General features: G+C 30.6%; 1 protein-coding gene across 1 annotated transcript in view; it reads right to left on the reverse strand.

Annotated features, from left to right (window-relative positions):
• LOC149553058 (wax ester synthase/diacylglycerol acyltransferase 11-like) overlaps positions 1-23,871 on the reverse strand; it is a 176,451-nt gene extending 152,580 nt beyond the window's left edge. Inside the window, exon 1 of the mRNA XM_089790280.1 lies at positions 23,695-23,871. Coding sequence (XP_089646406.1) covers positions 23,695-23,871 — 177 coding nt within the window. The remainder of the gene's footprint in view (positions 1-23,694) is intronic.
• Between the last annotated feature and the right edge of the window lie 986 nt (positions 23,872-24,857).

A 24,857-nucleotide genomic window follows, 5' to 3' on the forward strand; every position in this document is an offset into this window, starting at 1 on the left:
GAAATCCAACACCTATCTTTTCAACAAGAAGATAAGTATTATTCTAACCTTTTAATTGTACATGTAACTATAATCATAACCCAACTTCTAAACTTAACTCTTTCTCCAATCATGTTTCTTGAGCGTTACATCTAACTCTAACTCTAACCCTAACTCTAACCCTAACCCTAACCCTAACCCTAACCATAACCCTACCTCTAACCCTAACAACAAATATAAACCTAACCCTAACCCTATCCCTAACCCTAACTCTAACCCTAATGTTAATCCTTACCCTTAACCTTACCATAACCCAAACCCCTAACATAACCCTAACTGTAATCCTAAATCTAACCATAATCCTTACTCTATACTTAACTCTAACCCTAATCCTAACCCTTATGCTAACTCTAACCCTAATCCTATCCATAACTCTAATCCTAACTCTAACTCTAACCCTAACCCTAACCCTAACCCTTACCCTTACCCTTACCCTTACCCTAACCTTGATTTTAACCTTATTCTTAACCCTAACCCTTAAACCCTAAATCAAACCCCCAACATAACCCTAACTCTAACCCTAACTCTAATTGTAACCCTAACCTAACTCTACTAATAACTATAACCATAACTCTAATGCTAACCATAATTCTAACTCTAACCCTAACCACAATTGTAGACTACTAACTATGACATTTTTTGCAACAATATCCTTAAAATAAAATAAAAATTTAAAGTTGTGAAAATTGAGCACCATATATAGAATAAAAAAAAATGTTGAATAATAATTGATACTAATCTTACCAAAATAGAAAAATTAATTTTTTTTTCTAACCCTATGTGGCTTTCATAATGTCAATGGTGCGTGAAATAGGCTACAAGTTCCCTGGAGGATATCCGTCATGTGCCCGAAATTACTCCGCCTCTCCCTCCACCAACTCCCTATCTTAAGAGACCATAATGTGGATGGGAAAATGAGTGTTAATCTAATGAACATAATTATTTGGCACAAGAATCTTTCTCTCTCCTGATCATCTTGAGATGGTAGATTTACGGTGCAAAGGGTGTGTGAAACAGGCTACAAGCGGTTCCTTGGAGGAGATCCATCATGTGCCCGAAATTACTCTGCCTTTCCCTCCACCAACTCCCTATCTTAATAGATCATAGCGTGGACGAGAAATAGACCCCTATGTACTATCTAATCACATGGCATTCCCTTCTATCACAATTGGTTAAATTCTTTCTTTCTTGGAACATACACTGCTCTATGAACATGTATTTACTTTTTTGTAATGTCAGGTGTTAAACCAATAGTCACTAAACTATGATAGGTCACTACACCTCATTTCATTCATCAATGTAAACTTTTTTATTTTTTCAATAAATTTGACATGTAATTGAAAGTATAGTTATAGACAAAATTAAAGCCATGCGAGAAGAAAATGTTTCAAATGAAGCTTAAAATAGATAGGATAACTGACAATATCATGACTGCAAAGATTGAAATAGAGATGGATTGTTTGTTAGAAGATAACCAATTTGTGCTCATGAAGTTCTATGTATGAAAATCCTTTCACCTACTCAACAACCACCACATGCAATGTGAGGATCTTATCTATATTCATTGTAATCTCAAGTTTATGTAGCTCTTGATCACCTATACAATGCCCAATCATTGTTTATAATTGATATTTCCCAATCTACAACATAGTTTTGGCTGCTTCAATATTTGGATCCCTACAAAATAGTCTTTGCAATATCCTATGATTTGAGTGTTACTTCAACCTTTAAGGTGCACAACCTATTTATTGAGGCCTTAGTGAGTGCCTTTGCCTCTGCTAAAGAGTTCATTCTCTTTGATTTTTTTTTTTTTTCCTAAATTGGACCTATTTTAAATCTTGTTTTAAAGTCCAGGCGAGAGGTGTAGAAGAAAAGTGGCTTTTGAAAAGGAACCTAGAATCCACTTTTTGGGAGCTAGAGCATGGATCAAACCTGGTCAACATTGATACATTCTCAAAGTTTTATCACAGATTAATCGGTGAGCCCAATCCTCATTGCTTTCTTATGTAATATAAGATTCCTCTATGGATTAGGAATGACATTACACTGAAAAATCTTACATGTAAAGCCTTGGACCCTAGACTCAACACAAAACAGTAAAATATTATATTATTATTTTACATTCAAGTAATTCTACTAGAGTTAAAAAATAAAAATAAATTTTTTTCCCTTCAAAAGCTATTTCTTCCACTTTAATTTAATATTGAAAAATATTAGGTTTATACCTTCCGTATCTCTTTTCTATTGTATTCATTCTTTCCATTAGAGCACTATATTTTGGTCTTAATTCTTGAAGTGTAACTCAATTTCTCTCACAATCATTTTTAGTATTTCAAAACAATGCTTTTGTTGATTATTCCTATATGGCATTTGTCTTTTTCATTCTATATTGGTGTCGATCGATTAGTTGCTATATGCCCACCTAAAATGTTATTGCTTTTTCTATTTTGTTGGTTTTCTAATTCACTAACTTAGCTAAACACTAGGCTTAGATTTTGTATTCAGCCAAGTTGACACATTTTATTTTGTTGTTATTTTTGTCATTCCCAAGATATATATTTTTGGCCAATTTGAGATTCAAAGCTTTGATGTGGTAGTGATATGCTTTTGTTTTGTAGCTATAAATTGTTCCCATTATCCAAATCTACTTGTTGTTGTAGGTTATATTTCTAATGCCTTATTTAAAAAAAATTATCTACTGATTTCAATTGCTTCAAGTAGTAAAAAAATACCTCTGAAACATATCCCATTTAGTGTTCCTCATTCATAGTTTTAAGCAAAAAGGAATTGCATGATTTGTTTAAAGTTTAAAAACTACATAATGATGCTATGGATATTTTTTATTTTACCAAAAAAGATAAATAGTTATCTTATAAAGGAATTTGTACAATACATTATGCCTAATCATTTATTATTGTTTGCTTCTATTTCATTTTTAAAAAAAAGCAACCTTTGGTGATTCTTGCAATAAAAGTGTACAAAAATTCTATTAAAATCTAGATTTTATGATGATTTAATTTAATTTAAAAAAAAGTTTAATTATGATAATTATTTAAACATGTATTTTTATAAATCCACATCTACTTATAAAACCATTTATGTTTCTATTTCCTATTTAGTAATTTTATTTTTTAAATATTTAAAAAGTTATAGAAACAACTACCAAATCAAGATTTTACTTTAAAAGTCACTTACAAAATGAAAAAAATCAATTCAATTTTTAAAAATTGATTTGAATGCAACCAAAATATTGTTTAAATATCTTTAAAAATAGAAAGAACATATTAACATATAAATTTTAGTTTTAAATTTATTTTAATATGGTTAGGAATATGATAATGCTTTTTTAGCTTCCAAAAATGTTAAGATTCAAATTTAGATTACAGTTGTTTGATAGATCTAAAGAAAATTTTAATCCTGTCCTTCACCCTTGGTTGACTAACCCAATTTATATATAAAACCATACCATAGTACCATCCTTATTTCAATCTCAATCTTTAAACCCTAAGCATGGTTAATAATTCTCAATGCTTCACAAATATACTCCAACCTAAGATAAATAAAAGAGTCACTTGATATATTAAACCTAAACTTGAGCCTAATTATAACTCTTACACTAAAACCCCAATTCACAATGTAATTGAATATTAAGTTACATAAAGTTTAAATAAGTTGACCCTAATTCTAAATTATAATATTAAGTTTAAGATACATAAGTTCACATACACATACGTGAAGCATGACCCTAATTTTAAATGATATTATCTATATATATATATATATATATATATATATATATATATATATATATATATATATATATATATATATATATATATATATATATATATATAAGTCCTAACTATAACTCTAATCTAATACAACTTGAAACCTGAGCCTCAACTTAAACCTAATGTAATATAATTAATTTACTACCCTAATTATAGAACTAATAAAAATCTAATACTCCACCTAAGTTTAATATAACCATAACCAAACTCTAACTTTTAAAGTTTTTTTAACCCTAATTATAAATAAAAAATTTCCTCTAAAATTTACCTCAACCCTAACCTAATGTGAACTCTAACCTTAATTTTATTTGAATCATAATATTAATCAAACTAATATATCCCTATTTTAACTCTGCCATAATGATTACCAAACTCTAATTTGAATCCTAACTAAAGGTTGATTTGAATCCTAACTAAAGGTTGATTTTGTAAGAATTTGGTATAGCTATAATACCATGTAAGAATTTTCCTTAGGGCAAAATCACCCAAGATCAAAGAACTCAAGCACAAGCACAAGAATAGACCAAAAGAGTATGATCAGAATAACAATATCTAAAATTGATGTATTATCATTCAATGCTCTATTCTATGTTTAGTGTACACACTAGGAGAGCCTGTATATAAAGGCCTCTAAGATGCATCTAGAATGCTTCTAGAATGAGCTAGAAGATAAGCATGACAACTAAGCACACGTCCACCAGAAGTGAATTATCCTCCATTGTATATGAGAGGATAAGTATGAAAAGGTGTATCTCGTGTACAGATGTTGTAGACACCATGTGCTTAAATAAAGTATTAACTCCTATGTAGTAGACACCATGTGCATAAAAGAGATGCTAACTCATGTGTTGTCAACAAGAAAACATGTAAGAGTACACATAATCCTAGTTGTCAAACTAATAAATAATCAAATAATGCATTAACCAAAGTAAACTTAAGTAAAGTTTAAATAGTAAATACTTATTTACACCAATAGATTTGAATCCTACAGTTAGAACAACACTCTTAGTCCTAACCTTAATCATAATTTTTGCACTAACTGTAATTATAACTTGAACCCTAATAATACCACTAACCCTAACCCTTATGATAATCCTATCCCTATCCCTAATCATGATGTACATGTATCCTAACTCCATCCCTAATTAAAATAATAATCATAAACACTTTACCTAACTATAATCCTACAAGTGATAAATATTAATCCTAGCCATATTAATAAATGTTAATCCCTAATATTAACCTAATCCTAAATCCTAACCCTAAAAAAAATCCTAACAATAACAATAATATTAACCACTCATTGTAAACCCATATTGTAATCAAAACATTTACATATAGTTAGTCCAATTTTGAAAGTAGTGTTTGAGTATGTTTGTGCGTTGGGTGTGGTTGGAGGGGAAGGGAGATCAAAAAAGGGGGAGGGGGCAAGAGATGAGGTAAAGAGAGGAAGAGGAGAATTAGGGTCAATATTATACATATAAATACACACACACACACACACACACACACACACACACACACACACACACACACACACACACACACACACACACACACACACACACACACACACACACACACACACACACACACACAAAAAGACGTATGATAATTACAGGGTTAGAGGGGAGGGAGATGGAAAAAGGAGGGTGGTGTGATAGGAGGTAAAGAGAGAAAGATGATAAGTGGTGTCTAGAATGTGTGTGTGTGTGTGTGTGTGTGTGTGTGTGTGTGTGTGTGTGTGTGTGTGTGTGTGTGTGTGTGTGTAAATAAATAAATAAATAAATAGATAGATAGATAGATAGATAGATAGATAGATAGAGAGAGAGAGAGAGAGAGAGAGAGAGAGAGAGAGAGAGAGAGAGAGAGAGAGAGAGAGAGAGAGAGAGAGAGAGAGAGAGAGATGCGAGTCAAACATATAGAGAGAATTTGGCAGATAAGGAGATATATGGGAGGAAAAATGTGTTTGAGAGAGATAAGGATTTATAGTGATATAAACACGAGGTCGACATAGAGAGATTGTGAGAGACAAGGGACATGAGGGAGAGGGAGTGAGAAATATGAGACATATATAGAGGGTAAATAGGAGGATAGATTATGACAAAAGGGGAAGGGACTAAAAGAAATTAATTAGGTGTAGAGGGGTGTGTGTGTGTGTGTGTGTGAGAGAGAGAGAGAGAGAGAGAGAGAGAGAGAGAGAGAGAGAGAGAGAGAGGGGGGGGGGGAACAATGGTTAGATGGGGAGAGAGATGGAAGAAAGGTAGAGTTATCCAAAGTAGATATATTAAAAAATACATATAAAATGTATAATATATTATAAAAATATTAAATAATTAATAATTAAAATTTATCATTATAGATTAACTATAATTAAAAATAATAATTGTCTTTCATGTTACCCTGCTACTAGCTTATATATATTCTATATATATAATAAGCCAAGAGATATCGTTCTCGAGGCGCCTATTTTCATAAATTGTCTAAGTGCAATAGGTGCCTCGAGAAGGATATCTCTCAGCTTATATATATAGGTGCAATAGGTGCCTCGAGAAGTAGACTATCAATTTATTGAAAACTGAAAATAGCATCAATATTTTTTAATTTTCATTTTGTTTGTTTTAACAAAATGAATTCAAAGAAATGATATTTAATTATTTAAAAATATTTATTGCATATTTACTATATTTTTAGTTATGCATATTTGTATTCTAAAATTAATATTTTCAAAAGTAAATAACACTTTTAAAATATTAAGATTTATGATTATCATATATTTAGTTATCTATATTTATTTTCAAATTTATAAATTTTACATCAAATTATTGTAAGAATTTTCACAAATTTAATTTCTACATTATTATAAGTTAAATATTTTTTCCCTATGGCTTTCATAATGTCAATGGAATGATAAGGTTTAATAGAACAAGGTCACTTTTAACATGAATAATTAATAGAATATACTTATATATTTTTACTCAATACTATACATCATAAATGTAGATGAAAATTAGTGTGCAAGTATTATTTTCATATGTCTTCATGATGTGAATGGAATGATGATGCTTTAATAGGAGGACACTTTTAACTTGAATAAAGGAACATGTGTTTTACGTAGTCATCATTATTGGTATCATTATTGGTAGGAAAAAAATGAACTACTTTGATGAAATATATAAACCCCATTTAAATCATGTTCATCAAAATAGATTTTTTTATAGAAATTATTTAGAGATAACAATTAGGTTTATATTTTAGTAATAAAGGAAAGTTTTAATTCTAATCATTAAAAAATAAGAATTTAAATTCTAATATAAATTATTTAAAATGATAAAAAGAAAAAAGAAAACATAAAGGCTCTTACTTTTTATAATGTTTAACTATTTGAATGTGAAAATTGAAAAAAACATTAGACCACAAGAAAACGATCACAATAATAGAACTAGATTATGAATGAGACCAATTTCTTTTTTTTTAAATCATAATTTTCTTTCGAAGATGGGGTGAATCTTCTTTGTGAATAATATTTTTTTCAACATGATTAATTAATTACTAAAAATAGAAGAATATACTTATATATTTTTACTCAATACTATACACCATAAATGTAAATGAAAATTAGTGTGCAAGACAAGATAAATTGGATAGTTCTTCTTATATTTTCATATGTCCTTCCTAATGTGAATGGAATGATGAGGTTTTAACATGAATAAGGGAAAGTAAGTGTTGCCTAGTCATCATTATTGGTAGAAAGAAAATGAACTACTTTGATGAAATATATAAACTCAATTTGAATCATGTTCATCAAAATAAAAATATTTTCACAAATTATTTAGAGATAACAAGTAGGCATCTAGATTTTGGTAATAAAGGAACATTTTTATTCTAATCATTAAAAAAAAAGAATTTAGATTCTAAAATAAATTATTTAAAATGATAAAAAGAAAAAAGTAGAACCTATAGTTTCTTACTTTTTAATGTTTAACTATTTGAATGGCAAGATTGAAAAAAAAAAAACCACTAAAAATTGGAGATCACCATACTAGAACTAGATATTGAGTGGGACCAAATTTTTTTAATCATTATTTTTGTTTGTTCTAAGATGGGGTAGAATCTTCTTTATGAATAATTTAAAAAAAAAAAGAATTGGAACAAATCTTTTTGGTTCTTAATTCTTTTATTTTCTTAAAATAAGATCAAATTTGTTCACTCAAAATGGTGCATCCTCTAAGTATTTCTAAATATTTTTTAGGACACATTCATGGAACTTTACCATGTGTTCATTCAATAATATTATTATGAAATCTATGTTCTAATGCCAAGTTTTTAGTATTTTAATGATAGAAAATTAGTAAAATATTTGTTCCTCATTCTCTATAATTTTTTTTTCACTAATGATATTTTTCGTACTAGCTATGGTGTGACTTAGGTTGAATTTTGAATCTGAAGAGGTAAGAAGAGAATACCAAAGACAGTATTAGAGTATATTGTAGAGAATATCGTAGATGTCAACAAAAATAACAACAATAGACAAAAAAAATAAAAGAGAACAACAAAGAGTAACAAAAAATCAAAGAAATAGGTAAATATATGCCAGAAGAAGGGCAACAGTAACAATTGAACAACTAGAAAATGAAAATTGAGATCAAGCAAATCTAGAGGGAAACAATCATCAACATAATTATGAGTACAAAATTCTAAAGCCCAACCAAGTGATATATATGACCACCCTGCAAATACAAAAAAACATTAAATATTAAAAATTAAGGCTCACCATCAACATGTAGCATGTATGAGAAACATCGCAATATGAAAGTGAGATCCACATGAATGAAGAATTGGAATGTGATATAGAAAACATGTCCAACCTAAATGATATGCTTCAATATGAATTTAGAAGATTCCAAATGCGATTTAGATATCACATAGATAGTTTAAAAATACCAAATATATGTGTTATGTTTGTGAAGAGTCATATATGAGAATGAAAGTATATCACACAAATGAGGATCCTATATGCAATAGATGTCATCAAGAAAGAGGAATTCATAGGTTTTCATCTTCAAATAATACAAATCTTGGCTCTCAACTACAAGAGCTTGCAAATTTGACCCAAGTTGAAGAGATGTTGATTTCACACGTGTCAACTCTATACTACAAGTTACACATGCAACTACCAGTCAGTATAAGTACAAAGGACACACTATTAGTTTTCCACAACATGTAGAACAAGTATAAAAAATCTTGCTGAATACAATTGATCATTTACCAATCATTATTATTTGTAGAATGGATCAATGTGGTACATGTTATAACTTTACTATAAATAGGGATCATGTCTACATAGCATTGAAATACAAAATTGAACATGATATATTTTATGCAGATGTTAGAATAGATGAAACTTCTCTAAATGACTTGCCAAGAAATATGGATAAGAATATTTGTGATAGATTAAATACTGTGCACATGGAGTTTGATTATGATGCAAATGAAGTCATATTCCTGGATCCACTCATGGAGACAAATGAAGGTAACATAATTAAACACACAAACTCTATGGCTTCAAGGACACCTAATGCTCAAAAAAATGGAATTAATCCATGTTTGAGTTAATAGTCTTGATGCAGTTATATCTTCTTTAATTAAGTGATCATCTATAGGTGCATCACCTATTAATGAGTATGTCATGTCTGGGTTGTTGGATATGGCTTTTCCAACATTATTTCCAGATGGAAGTTGTCATTGGTTAGAGCCTAGAATGAAACAAATATACTCGCATGAATTTGAGAAGCATTTAATGAAGTATAGGGATCATACATCAAGGGTTTAGGTATTTTGTGATGAATATGATAATGCGACACAAGGCACAAATTTTAGCAACTATTTTTGCAAAAAAGGAGTTTTTAGGACATGCCAATTACCATTAATAAACTATGTGAACATATGGAAAATATTCCATAGAATAATCTCGTTGATAGACTAATGTGGTTTGGGACAAGTCTAAGATGAACAAGATCATATTGGGCTAAATGTAAATCATAATTAACTGACTTTCTTAACCAAATAGGCACACCTAAAATTTTCTTAACACTAAGTGCAATAGATATGCAGTGGCCTTATTTACATGCACTAATGCCTGGTACACCACCTATTGATTCACTAGAAGCTCAAAAATGGAGAAGACAAAATATTATCGACTATCCATATATAGTCACATATTACATGCACTTAAGGAATATTATTTTTAGGAAAGAAATATTTGAAAAAGGTATGAAAGTGAAGGACTTTTGGTGTAGATATGAGTGGAAACATCAGTGTTCACCTCATTTTAATGGATTCTTATGGCTTGAAGGGACACCAAATATGGACAATGTTAATTGGGCAAATGAGGATGAAAGAAAAAGTGTAGAGAGATATTTTAACTCCATTATTCATGTATGGAATCCTAGACTTGATCCTCATCAAAGAAATGTAAATGTAAGTTTCATAATATAAATGAGTAAAATATTAAAATATGTTTTTAACATTTATTCAAGACAATAATTTATGAATTGTCATTTTTAGGCATTCCAGAATTTTGGTCAACATCAATGCCTCAAGAATACAACACAACTAACTGAGATGGATATCGACCATGACTATGAACATATACTCAATTGTTTTGAAAGACATACAATCTATAAGGAGGGTGCATGCCTTCGTAACAAAAAAGGAAAAATAGTTTGTAGGTAAACCAGAATAGAAATAATTATATCTTAGTTTTTATATCACATTTTTGGACAAGTTAAGTTAAAAAGTTATGTATTTATCAATGTTTCAAAAATAATGCACCTTGGAAATTAAATTTTTGAGGGGTGGGGGAGGGGGGGCGGAGGGTGATCAAAGTTATATGAGGATGCAAAATCAGGTTTGAAAATATTTGAACCTACAAGAAATGATGATAGAGTGAATTCACACAATCACTACATACTGTAATTGTGGAGGGCTAATATTGATTGACGATTTGTCCTTTCAAGACATGTAGTAATCAAATACATTAAAAAGTATGCAAAAAAAGTAGAGAAGAGCTCTGAAACATATCAACAAATGTTGATACATCTTTCAAATGTTGAAAATCCAAATGATTTAGTGGTACAAGCATATATAAATATTTTAACTAAGCCAGTTGTAGAAAGAGATATTGGAGCTTAAGAAACATGTCATATGCTATTAGAACTTTTGTTGATTGATTGTAGCATGAAGTTTGTTAATATAAATATCTCACATGAAATTTTTAAACCTATATAGTAATCAATGGTGCGGAAAATGAGGACGAACTCACAAAATCTTTTGTTGATGGTTATGAAACTAGACTGCTTTGCATGGAAGGTATTAGATTGATTGATGTAGCAAGGTCCTAGATATAAAATCCTAAAATAGAGGAGATAATAAATGGGGGCCAAAGAAGAGAGCAACTATTGTCAGATTTTTTCCTAGGCGTTCTTCTATTCCTTTGCATGATTCTAATAAGCGGGTAGAATTTTTTTTTCCTGAGTTGTTACTACATAAACCTCACCATAATGTTGAGAGGGACATTGGTCATGATGATGATACTATAGTAGAAAATTGGGATAATTCTTGGCATGTCCAAAGGAAATCACATGCAAAAAATGATAAACCTTCAAGTGATTTAGATATAGAGGATAATGGAGGCATTTAGGAAAATAAAACAGAACAAGAGTGGGAAATCATATTTGGGTTACACCATAGTCAACATATGTTAGTTTTTGAAATTGACATGTTGTGAAGAACATATATATAGAAATAAAAATTTGTGTAGTGAATATAAGAGTGAAAAGCACACAACCAAGCAGTAAATTTTATACTTGAAATGAAAAATCATGAATGTCTTATGTATGATAGCATCCCATAGTGCATCAACTTTACAACTCTCAATTAGAAGAAACATAAGACAATTTACATTAAATTATGACATACTACCATTGCAATCAAGTGATAAATCCTTTATTTATGATAATTCAAGGAACACCAAGAACATGAAAGTCTTATCTGATTGGTGCCGTCAGCCAATCTCTTCAAATGATAGTGATGACAAAGCCTTCCCCACTTCTATTAATTGCACCAGTTGGAGTTGCAACCATTAATATAGGAGCATCTACTATTCATTCAAAGTTGTGGATACCCATTCAAAGTTGTGGATACCAATTACTAATTTTGTATAGTTGGAAGGTACAAGACTTACAACTTTTCAACAAGTGATGGATAATATTAGATATATTTTGATTGCTAAAATGAGCTTTATTGGCCAAAATGTTGTGATGTGGAGCCTAATTAGACTCAGAGGTTTATTTGGCATGGTTTTTGACAAGATTATTTCTATGGGGGTTTGGGCGTAGCATCCCCAATATAGGGTCAAGGGGTAGTGTCCTAGGTGCGTTCCCTATATCGCAGTATAGGGTGGGGTTGAGGGGCAACGCCTCCATAGGGGTTTTTAGGGACAGTGCCCCCGAAGCCAAAAAATGACCTTATATTGTAAAAGGCATCAACTGCTATTTTTTTTCCTATTGGATGACTTATTCTAGCCCTAATTTTGTAAGCGGTAAAAGGCTTGTATAAAAAGGCTTAATGTTAGGGATTTCATAACGTATGGTGATATTGTATTTTCTTGCAGCGATTTTGAGCTGTAAGGGATTGCGGATTGTAATCAATGGGTAATAATAATATTTGACTTGTTGTTGGTGGTAGCCTAGGGATTGGGTGAACCACATTAAATCTTTGTGTCTTGTGTTCTCTTCTATGCGATCTATTATTTTTTGATATTGGTTATATTTGCATGTAACTGTTATTTGTATCTATAGTTAATCCTAACAAGTGGTATAAGAGCCAAATTGTTGTCATTCTTTTTTTTAGCTAGACTGTCATCTTTTTTTTATAGCAAGCCTCTACAGGAAGGTCTCACACTTGAGTGGGAGTCTCATGGTTGAGTGGGCATGATGGTAGATGAGGGTAAGATGAAGGTTGAGAATTTAAATGGGTAGAACTTTCTATTATGGAAAACTCAAATGGAGGACTATCTTTACAAGAAGGATTTATGGAAGCCATTGGAAGGAAAAACAAAGAAACAAAGAACTATGACAGATGAGGATTGAGAGATTTTAGACATAAAGGCACTTGGAAGCATTTGGTTATGCCTAGCACCATCGGTGAAATTTAACATCACAAAAGCAAATGATGCAAACCCTAGTGAAATTGTATGAAAAGCCCTCCACTTCAAATAAGGTATTTCTCATGAAGCATTTATTTAATATGAAGATGGTAGAAGGTGGATCTATTGAGGATCATTTAAATGAGTTTAATATTATTACTAGTCAATTATCTTCTATGAATGTCAATTTTGATGAAGAAATTAGGGCTCTCTTGATTCTGTGTTCTTTGTCAGAAAGATGGAATGGCTTGGTAATGGTTGTGAGTAATTCTGTTTCTAGATCTAATACCCTAATATTTGATGATGTGATTGATGTTATTTCGAGTGAGGAAACTTAGGAATACCTCAGGTGGATCTATATTAGGAAGTGCTTTGAGCACACAAAGAAAAGGTAGAATGACTAAGAGAGGAAACAATTTTGGAAATCATGGAAAATCAAGAGGAAAGTCAAAGGGAAAGAGGTCTCAATCTAGAGGATTGAGAGATTGTTGGTATTGTGGAAAACTAGGGCATAAGAAGAAAGATTGTTGGACTCAAAAGAACAATGAAGGAGATAAAATAGAAGGGAACAAGGAGGCAAATGTGATAAGTAACAAATCCAAAGATGATTCTTTGCTTCTTTCTTTAGAAAGTATTTCAATGATTCATGGGTTTTAGATTTTAGGGCTTCATTTCATGCTATACCTCATAGCAGTTATTTTATTGATTATGTCCAAGGGGATTTTGGGCTTGTTTACTTGGGGGATAATGAACCCTGTCACATTTTTGGAAATAAAAAAGTTAAGATTAAGTTGCAAAATGGGAATCATTGGCTACTAAATGAGGTAAGACATGTTCCAAGGTTGATTAGGAATTTAATTTCAGTAGGAAAACTCAGTGATGAGGGTTGTGCAGTTACTTTTAATGATAAAAATTAGAAGGTGTCAAAAGGTTCCCTTGTAGTAGAAAACAATGTGAAAGTAGGCACCTTATGTCTTTGTACAGGTCATATTGTTCCTTCTACTTTGATTGTTTTAGAGAAAAATGAATGTTCAAGAATAGTTGCTATAGTTGAGTAGGGAGAACAAAACAATGTTGTAGATTTTGATATAGTGCTATGGCAACACAGACTTGGGCAAAGAAGTGAGAAAGGTATGAAATTACTTCATTCAAAGAAATTTTTACTAGGTTTGAAATGTGCTAATATGGATTTCTCTGAAAGTTGTCTATATAGAAAACAAAAGAGAGTCAATTTTGTGAAGAGTGAGAAGGAAAAGAAAAATGAGAAATTAGAGCTTGTGCATACATATGTATGGGGACCAACTTAGGTATCTTCCCTTTCTGGTTCTCATTATTATGTTACATTTATTGATGATGCAACTAGAAAAGTATGGGTTTATTTCCTTAGAAAGAAATTTGTTGTATTTCAAACTTTTAAGAAATGGAAATGCTTGGTCGAGAATGAGACTGGTAAAAAGCTAAAATATCTTAGATCTGATAAATGGTGGTAAGTATTACAGTCATGAATTTGAAGATTAGTTCTCCACTAGTGGTATTCATAGACAAAAAATTGTTCCAAGGATTCCATAGGAAAATGGAGTGGCTGAATGCATGAACAGGACAATAATGGAGCATGCAAGGAACATGAGGTTGCATGCTGGGTTGCCTTCAAACATGTGGGTGAAGGTTATCAATAATGCTGTATATTTGATAAATAGAGGTCCCTCTACTCCTTTAAGTTTTGTTATTCTAGAGGAAGCATGAACTGGTAAGAAGGTGAGTTATTCTTTTCTCAAAACCAATAGTTGTGAAGCATTTGCACATATAGATTTTGAAAATAGAACCAAGCTAGAAGCTAAGTCAAAGAAATGTGTATTTTTTGGATATGGAATTGATGAATTTGATTATAGGCTTTGGGATTTTGAAAATTGTAAAATTACAAGAAGTAGGGATGTCATATTCAATGAGAAAGTGGTGTATAAAGATCTATTGCAATAGCATGAGAAGAAAGAAAATGATTATGTAGTGCTAGATAATAGTCAAAAGATGATGTTCTGACAATTCCTCATGACCTACAACAACTGCAACAACAAATACCACACACCCCAGTGAATGCTAGATGGTCAACAAGGCTAAGTAGACCTCCAGAAAGATTTTCTCCTTCTTTATATTCTATTTTACTTACTAATGTTTGTGAACTTGAATGTTATGATGAAGCTGTGCAAGTAAATACAAAGATTTAGTGGGAGTCTACAATGAAAGAAGAAATGGACTTTTTTCTAAAAAATAAGACATGGGGTTTATGCAAATTGCTTGTAGGTAAAAGGGCTTTACAGAATAAATGGGTTTACAAGTTGAATGAAGAGGATGGAGGTAAGAAAAGATTTAAAGACAAGTTAGTTGTAAAATGATTTTCATAGAAAAAGTGCTTTGATTTTGATGAGATATTTTCTCTTGTTGTTAAAAAGACTTCTATTAATATTGTTTTAAGTATTGTGGCTACTAAAGATTTGCATTTGGAGCAACTTGATGTTAAAACAACCTTTCTTCATGGTGATTTGGATGAAGAGATAGATATATGGCACAACTATAGGGATTTGAGGTCAAAGGTAAGGAGAACCTAGTGTGTAGATTGAAGAAAAGTTTATATGGCTTGAAGCAAGCACATTGGCAATGGTATCTAAAATTTCATAGTTTTATGCATGAGCATAGATACAATAGGTGTTATTTAGATCATTGTATTTACTTTAAGAGGTTAGATGATGACAACTACATTATTTTATGCTTATATTTTGATGATATGCTTGTAATTGGGTCTAACATGGATCACATTAAGGGGTTAAAAGAACAATTAGAACATTCATTTGTTATGAATGATTTGGGGGCAGAAAAACAAAATCCTTGGTATGAAGTTTTGGAGAGAGAGGAAAAACATAAAATTGACATTATCGCAGGTTGATTATATTGCGAAGGTGTTGGAACGTTTCTCTATAGAGAATGCTAAAGATGTTAGCACACCTTTACCTAGTTATTTGCAATTAACTAAGGAGATGTGTCCAAAGACACACAAAGAGGATGCTAAGATGTCCACGATACCTTATGCTTTAGCTATAGGAAGCTTGATGTATGCAATGGTATGTACAAGACCATATATTGCACATGCAGTGGGATTCGTTAGAAGGTATATGAGTTATCCATGAATTAAGCATTAGAATGCAGTTAAATGGACTCTTAGATATTTGAGAGGAACATCCAGTAAGTGTTTACATTTGGGGAGCTCTACTATTGATTTACAGGGCTATGTTTACTCAAATTTGGTGGGGGATATTGATACCAGGTAGAATACTATAGGTTATGTATTTACTATTGGTGGGGCAGCAATGAGTTGGGTTTCTCCGTTACAGAAGGTTAATGGTTTATCCACTACAAAGGCAAAATATGTTGCTACTACAAAGGCAACCAAGGAGATGATATGGCTTCCATTCTTCATGGAAGAATTGAGACACCCATATAGGGTTAATTATTTGTTCATAGATAGCCAGAGTTCCATTCATCTTGTGAAGAATTCTACTTCGCATTCAAAGAAAAAACACATATAGTTGCGGTACCATTTCATTTAGTCACTTTTGGATGATGAATAGTTAAAGCTAGAGAAGATAAATACAGATGATAATCTAGTAGATATATTTACCAAGGCAGTAACAAGGGAGAAGCTGAACTCCTCTTTAGCTTGGTTGGTCTTCTAGACTAAATAGAATAAAAAAATAATAGAGTCTAGGGTGGTTTGATATTCTAGTAGGAGCTACAAGTTTAGTAGTACTATGATCAGTCTCCAAGTGGGAGGTTATTATTATGGGGTTTGATTAGTCTTGAAGTGGGAGATTGTTTTGATGTAGAGCCTAATCAGACTCGAAGGTTTATTCAACATAGTTTCTCCCCAAATTATTTCTACGGGGGTTTGGGGGCAGCACCCCCAAGACATGGTCAAAGGGTAGTGCCCCTGCAAGGTCTTGGGGTAATGGCCCAAGTGCACTCCCTATCGCAGTACAAGGTGGGGTCAAGGGGCAATGCCCCCATAGGGTTTTTGGGAGTAGAACTCCCGAAGCCAAAAATGACCTTATATTAATGTAAAAGGCATTGGTTGCTATATTTTTGTATCGGATAACTCATTCTAGCCCTAATTTTATAAGCGGTAAAAAGCTTGTATAAAAAGGCTTAGGGTTATGGATTTCATAATGTATGGTGATATTGTAGCTTCTTTCGACAATATTGAGCTATAAGGGACTGCAAACTGCAATCACTGGATAATAATAATATTGGACTTTTTGTTGGTGGATGTGGTTAAATATTTGTGTCTTGTGTTCTCTTTTGTGCAATCTATTATTTTTTGATATTGGTTATATTTGCATGTAACTGTTATTTCTATCCTTGGTTAATCCTAACACAAAACATGTTGGAAAATATAGAATGTCGACTCAAACAAGCCTTTCCACAATGTGCACACATAAGCTTTGGAGGTATACCTTTCCTTACATCATATGGTGATATTAATATCTTCTAATTCTTATACATAGGTCATACATAATGCATATGTTATGATTTTATTGTGTGGTCCTAACTTAATTTTTTAAAACTATCTTTCAGGAGCATCTATTATTTTAGTTGGTGATTTGGGGTAATTACCTCCTATTAATGATAGACCAACATATGATAGTGATAGGAGGGAAAAGTTACTATTGTAGGATTTCAAGATAGTGGTTACACTAGATAAAGTATTTAGGCAAGATGGAGAAGATACCAAACAACAAAGATTTCATCATCTCCTCACAAATTTGAGATATTCAAATCCACAAGTAGATGACTAGAACTTGCTCATGACAAGAATGCCTATAAGGTTAGATGTTGTAAGAAATGACAAGCTTGATAAGGGGTAAAAGCACAAACCTGTGTCACCCTTTTGTAAAGGAAAAGGCTAACAAAAGTATAGCTGTTCACATTGAATGACATAAAATTGGTATTATTATTTTGAATTTGAAAATGAAGTAAACTAATGAAATGTGTAGAAATTGATGGAGTTTAGGATATAATTTTTAATAATTATTTGGAATAAGAATTGGTATATTTTCCTTATTTTATAGCTAATTTTTTAGCTATTGAAAAACATTGAAAATTAGAGGTCTAGTTCCCACCACAAAACTGTATGGAAATAAAATTATTACCCTTTGATCTTAGACTATGATATAGATAACATATATAGCTAGAACAATAAAAAATAAAAATTGTCTTTAGACCTATATTTTCTCTTTTATAATGATTCAAATTTCAACTCACCTAAAATTGATAGTTTTCATCTCCCATCACATTTTTCAAAATAAATCTATTCCAACCAGGAGAAAAATTATATATTCTAGAAGAGGACTCTCTCCTCTAGAACATCATATAGTTTTAAAATTTTTTGATATGATTTAATATTTGTTTCTTTCTCAAAATTGACATTTTTTCGAGTGTTAAAATATGTGGTTATAGTATTTTTTGATTATAATATACTATAACTAATTAAAACACTATAAACTCTATATGAGAATAGTCTTGACTTTGAGCTTTACAAAATGGTGTTTATATGTTATTAAAAATATATCATAAAAAATAGTAACAGTTATTGAAACGTCACTTTTTAGAAATAATTTTATTTTTTTAGTAATTGGATACAAGCTAGTATAAAACATGAATTTAATAGAGATTTTCAATTGGAAAAGTGTGAGGCCATATATAACTTAGCTAGAATGAATTTATCTAGATCATATACTTGAACAAAATTTATTTTTAGATAGAAATACTCAAATTCAGTTGTTCTAATAAGTCAACCTAAAAGATGACACAACTTTGTACTTTTACCCTAAGACAATGCATTTGTTCTCTACAAATAACAATGTCTGTAACCATAACATGAGGATGTTGTATTCTTTAAGACATCCAATTGCACGTAGCCTTGCAACTAAGTCAAGGAATGCTAATAGAAATGAAGATTTTTCAACTGAAGAACTTGATATAGATTTATTGTTCAGTAACAATGCAAGGGTAATGCTGACTACAAATCTATGGATAGAAGCTAGTCTTTTGAATGAATCACTGGGCTATATCAGAAATATTATCTACAAACCAGGAATAACTCCACCTGAGCTACCACCATATGTTACAGTTAAATTTGATAATTACTCTAGAACACTAGTTGATGATCATCATCCAAAAATAGTACCAATAGCACCATTGCAAAGGGGTAGGACCTTCCAACTACCATTAAGGTTGGCATGGACATTGACTATTCACAAATCTCAAGGGCTAACTCTTTCAAAAGCCACAATTGACATAGGTCTAAGAGAAAGCTCACAGGTTTAACATTTCTAGTTGTATCCTATGTGAAGTCACTAGAAGGCTTGAGAATTATGCCACCCTTCACATATGACATCTATGAGAAAATAAAAAGTGGGAAACAACTTTCAAAGAGAAAAGTAGAAGAATGCAGACTTAGATGTCTTGAAAATAATCAATAATGTATTTACAACATATAATTAAATAATATAAAATTATTTTTTCTCTTATATTATGTGAACATCACCCTCAGGTATTATATTATTAATCTTATTGCATGCATTGCCAGTTTATATTCCACACTTAATGATGAAAAAAGTGTATATTCTCAATGTAACATGGTTATCTTATTATTCTAACCTTTTAATTGTACATGTAACTATAATCATAACACAACTTATAAAGTTAACTCTTTCTCCAATCATGTTTCTTGAGCATTACATCTAACTCTAACTCTAACCCTAACCCTAACCCTAACCCTAGCTCTAACCCTAACAAAAAATCTAAACCTGACCCTATCCCTAACCCTAACTCTAACCCTAACACTAATCCTTACCCTTAACCTTACCCTAATCCAAACCCCTAACATAACCCTAACTCTAATCCTAAATCTAACCATAATCCGTACTCTATACTTAACCCTAACCCTAACCCTAACCCTTACGCTAACTCTAACCCTAATCCTATCCATAACCTTAACCCTAACTCTAACTCTAACCCTAACCCTAATCCTAACCCTAACCCTAATTTTAACCCTAACCCTTAAACCCTAAATCAAACTCCTAACATAACCCTAACTCTAACCCTAACCCTAACCCTAACCCTAACCCTAACCCTAACCCCAACCCCAACACCAACTCTAACCCTAATTGTAACCCTAACCTAACTCTATCCCTAACTCTAACCCTAACTCTAATTGTAACCCTAACCTAACTCTACTAATAACTATAACCATAACTCTAATGCTAACCATAACTCTAACTCTAACCCTAACCACAACTATAGACTCCTAACTATAACATTTTATGCAACAATATCCTTAAAATAAAATTAAAAATTAAAGTTATGCAAATTGAGCACCATATATAGAATTAAAAAATAAAATGTTGAAGAATAATTGATACTAACCTTACCCAAATAGAAAAATTAAAAAAATGTTTCTAACCCTATGGCTTTCATAATGTCAATGGAAGCATTCATCAATGTAAACTTTTTTATTTTTTCAATAAATTTGACGTGTAATTGAAAGTATAGTTATAGACAAAATTAAAGCCATGCGAGAAGAAAATGTTTCAAAGGAAGCTTAAAGTAGATAGGATAACTGACAATATCATGACTGCAAAGATTAAAAGTTGCATCAAATTTCAATCTTTACAGTCATGACATGGTCGGCTATCCTACTATTTTAAGCTTCCTTTGAAAATTTTTCTTCTCACGTGATTTTAATTTCATCTATAACTATACTTTTAGTTACATGTCAAATTTATTGAAAAAATAAAAAAGTTTACATTGATGAATGCTCCCACTGTAGAAAGCCTCTCGGCTTAATAATATGAAATTATTTTTTCTCTTATATTATGTGAACATCACCCTGAGGTATTATATTATTAATCTTATTGCGTGCATTGCTAGTTTATATTCCACACTTAATGATGGAAATGGTGTATATGCTCAATGTAACATGGTTACCTTATTATTCTAACCTTTTAATTGTACATGTAACTATAACCATAACCCAACTTCTAAACTTAACTCTTTCTCCAATCATGTTTCTTGAGCGTTACAACTAACTCTAACCCTAACCCTAACCATAAATCTAAACCTAACCCTATCCCTAACCCTAACTCTAACCCTTACCCTTACCCTTACCCTAACCCAAACCCCTAACATAATCCTAACTCTAATCCTAAATCTAACCATAATCCTTACTTTATAGTTAACCCTAACCCTAACCTTTACACTAACTCTAACCCTAATCCTATCCCTAACCCTAATTGTAACTCTAACCCTAACCCTAACCCTAACCCTTACCCTAACCCTAATTTAAACCTTATTCTTAACCCTAACCCTTAAATCCTAAATCAAACCCCTAACATAACCCTAACTCTAACCATAACCCTAACCCTAACTTTAACCCTAATCCTAACCCCAACACCAACTCTAATCCTGATTGTAACCCTAACCCTTGTAACCCTAACCTAACTCTACTAATAACTATAACTATAACTCTAATGCTAACCATAGCCCTAACTCTAACCCTAACCACAACTGTAGACTCCTAACTATAACATTTTATGCAACAATATCCTTAAAATAAAATAAAAAATTAAAGTTGTGCAAATTGAGTACCATATATAGAATTAAAAAATAAAATGTTGAAGAATAATTGATACTAACCTTACCAAAATCAAAAAATTAAAAAAATGTTTTTCCTGTTCCACTAGCTTATGTATACACACACACACACACACACACATATACCACCGAAATTAATCATTCTTGAGGCATCTATTTTTATTTAATCTAAAAGTTTTGTTTTCTCAATTGAAATTTATATATGTGTGTGTGCTAGTTTTAGTCTTTTCAAATCTTGCACACATTGATGATGAAGCATCACCTTCTTTAGGCATTCTTTTGATTTAAACATAATATTTTATTTTTATTTCATTTTAAATTTATTTATTTATTTTCACATAGTTTTGTTGACTGTTTTGATTTGTTTTAATTCCAGTTCTAACACTTTGCTACTTGCCTAAAAGCCAAACAAATCTTATTCATTTCTTCTAAAGTAGTTGAAATCGTTGTAACTTTTAAACATAAAACATTAATTATTAATTCAAGAAAAAATTAGAGATCATTGTAGTTTCATTTTATTACAAATACTTTATCAAAGCAAAAGAAAATATAAAAAACGGAGGAAGAGTCTGGTTGGAATTTAGAAAAGAAAGAAAACAAATGTGTATGAAGAAATATGGTAAAGCAAAGTATGAACATTAAATCCCAATAACTCATAAAAATTGGTTATGAATTGCACATGCAGTCTTTACATTGCAATTAGTTAATCAAGTTGAGATTTTGATCTTTGAAATTGAGATTTTGATTAGAATTTTGTTGTTTTTAACAGTAGGAAGTTGAACTACATTATAGGCAAAAATTTGATTAAGTTATATTATTATGAGTGAGTTTAATCAAATTTATTAAAAAATTAATTTGATTTGATATATATATTGTATTATGAATATTTATAATAATACTTTTATTTAATAGTATAAAATATTTAGGTGTGAATTTTGAAGAACAATTTAAAGAGATTTAAGAAATGATTTGATACAAAAAGAATTGTTAAGTCTTTTGATTTAGTTATTCTACTAATATAGCATAATTTTATAATATTGACAAAATATTCAAATTTTAAAAAAATTAAAAATTAAAACAAATTGTTGAATAATTATATTTATTATATATTATATTATATTACTCATTAAAATTCATATCTTATTATAAAAATTAAAAATATTATAAACACCTTAATATATGCACACACGCACACACACACACACACAAACATACATATATGCATAGGTAAATGTATATGCATATGTACATATGTTGTGAGGAGGTCATTGTGGTTAAATATTTCATATTAAGGAATAAATTAAGATTGTAAAAATAAGTCAATCAAGTCTTAATGTGTAATGTTTAAGTCGTCTAATAATTGTACATATTTAGATAGTCACACAAAATAACATCAAATGAAACACATTTCTTTTCCCAACAATGAATTCAAATAGATAAATAGATTAAAAACTAGAAACAAGAAACACTAGACCACAAGCTCTATAAACTAAGAGAGAAAGAAAGGTCCCAAGCTTAATTATAATATATAAAGTATATATAAATAAATATTTTTAAAGAATTTTATGTAGTTATATAACTATTTATGTCAACTTTAAAATATGTTGTTTAGATAAAAAAATTGACCTTCAGTCAGATCTCTCTTTTGAGACCAATGAAAAAATAAATCTCTCTCATACTTATAAACATAAAACGTTTCAATCTTTCTCAAACATAAATAAAACACTTAAATAAATTGATGCCCACTATATTATATTTTTAAAAATATTAATAAACATAAAATTTTATAATATAAATGTAAAACATTAATCATAAAAATATGTTTTCTCAAATAAAGAGTAAAGAATGATTCAAAATCAACACATATATTTGACAAAATTATAAGTTCCGCTTCACCCATATATATGTTCTATTTTAAAGATGTTTAAAAAAGAGAGGTTGAAATGTAAGCACCAGAATACAGGAGAAACGTGGGTTCTTTGGAAAGAGTGCATCTGTAAGCCTCTCCACTATATGATGGCAATCTGCAATAGTTTCTTCAAACTCCAAAATAATATTTATAACAGGAGACGTTACAGACGTAGTCATAGACAAACTGCTGGGGCTCACTGGCTCTTCAATAAATTCCATCTTCTCACTCCACAAAACAATTGATCTTCTTTCTTTCCTTCCTCTGCTCAATAATAAACTTGTACACTTTTCACACTCTCTTCCTCGCTTTAGCTATTCCCTCTATTATATAATTTAACAATGAATAATTTGTGGGTATATGTTGTTGTGAGCACATGGGCTACCTTTATGTTGACAGCTATGTTCATTCATTCACATTAATTGTTGGCGATGTCTATGCCAACATCAAAACGACAATTTAAATTAATTTTAAATTTAAGATAGAGTTCTAAAATGATTTTTAATTTAACTATTAAAAACAGTATATTGTCATTTTGATGCTGGCATAGACATTGGCTTAATTGTTTGTGGGTGTATGTTGTTGTCAGCACATGGGCTACCTTTAGGCTGACAGCTATTTTTATCATTCTCTTTTGCAAACAATTAGTATCATTAATTGATTGATAGAAAATGCATAACTCCTACTCTCCAATCATTTATATGGATTTCATTCTATCCAACCATGAAATTCGTCATGGCTGATGCATATCCATACATCATATCAATGACATTCTTGTGCATTCCTTTCCTATATATATGGACAAATTCTTTATTTGTTTATTATCATATGTATTATTTATTGTAAATTTGAATTAGATTTAAAGAATTTGAAGATTAAATGAAGAATTATATTTTCCATTTTATGTTTAAGATTAAATCATTTAGTACTAACACTCAAGGTGCAAAGGGTGTCACCAATAGTAAATTATATGTTTGATTATATATTAAAGGATACAAGTGAAATGAAATAAATCTAGGGGAAAAAAAAATGAAACAAATAAAAGAATAATAATAATAGTCCTACAAGTTAATTTCTCATTTGTAACTTACTGACAATTCTTTGTTTTATTTCAAAATTAGATAACATATGTAAATTAAATTATTAACTCAAAAAATTATTTTATTTTTAGATTTACTTTGTTTAATGTTAAATTTACATAATTTTT

Source organism: Cupressus sempervirens, chromosome 6 (genome assembly GCF_028749045.1).
Source record: "Cupressus sempervirens isolate cs-2001-9-10 chromosome 6, ASM2874904v1, whole genome shotgun sequence".
In the NCBI taxonomy this organism is placed as follows: Eukaryota; Viridiplantae; Streptophyta; class Pinopsida; order Cupressales; family Cupressaceae; genus Cupressus; species Cupressus sempervirens.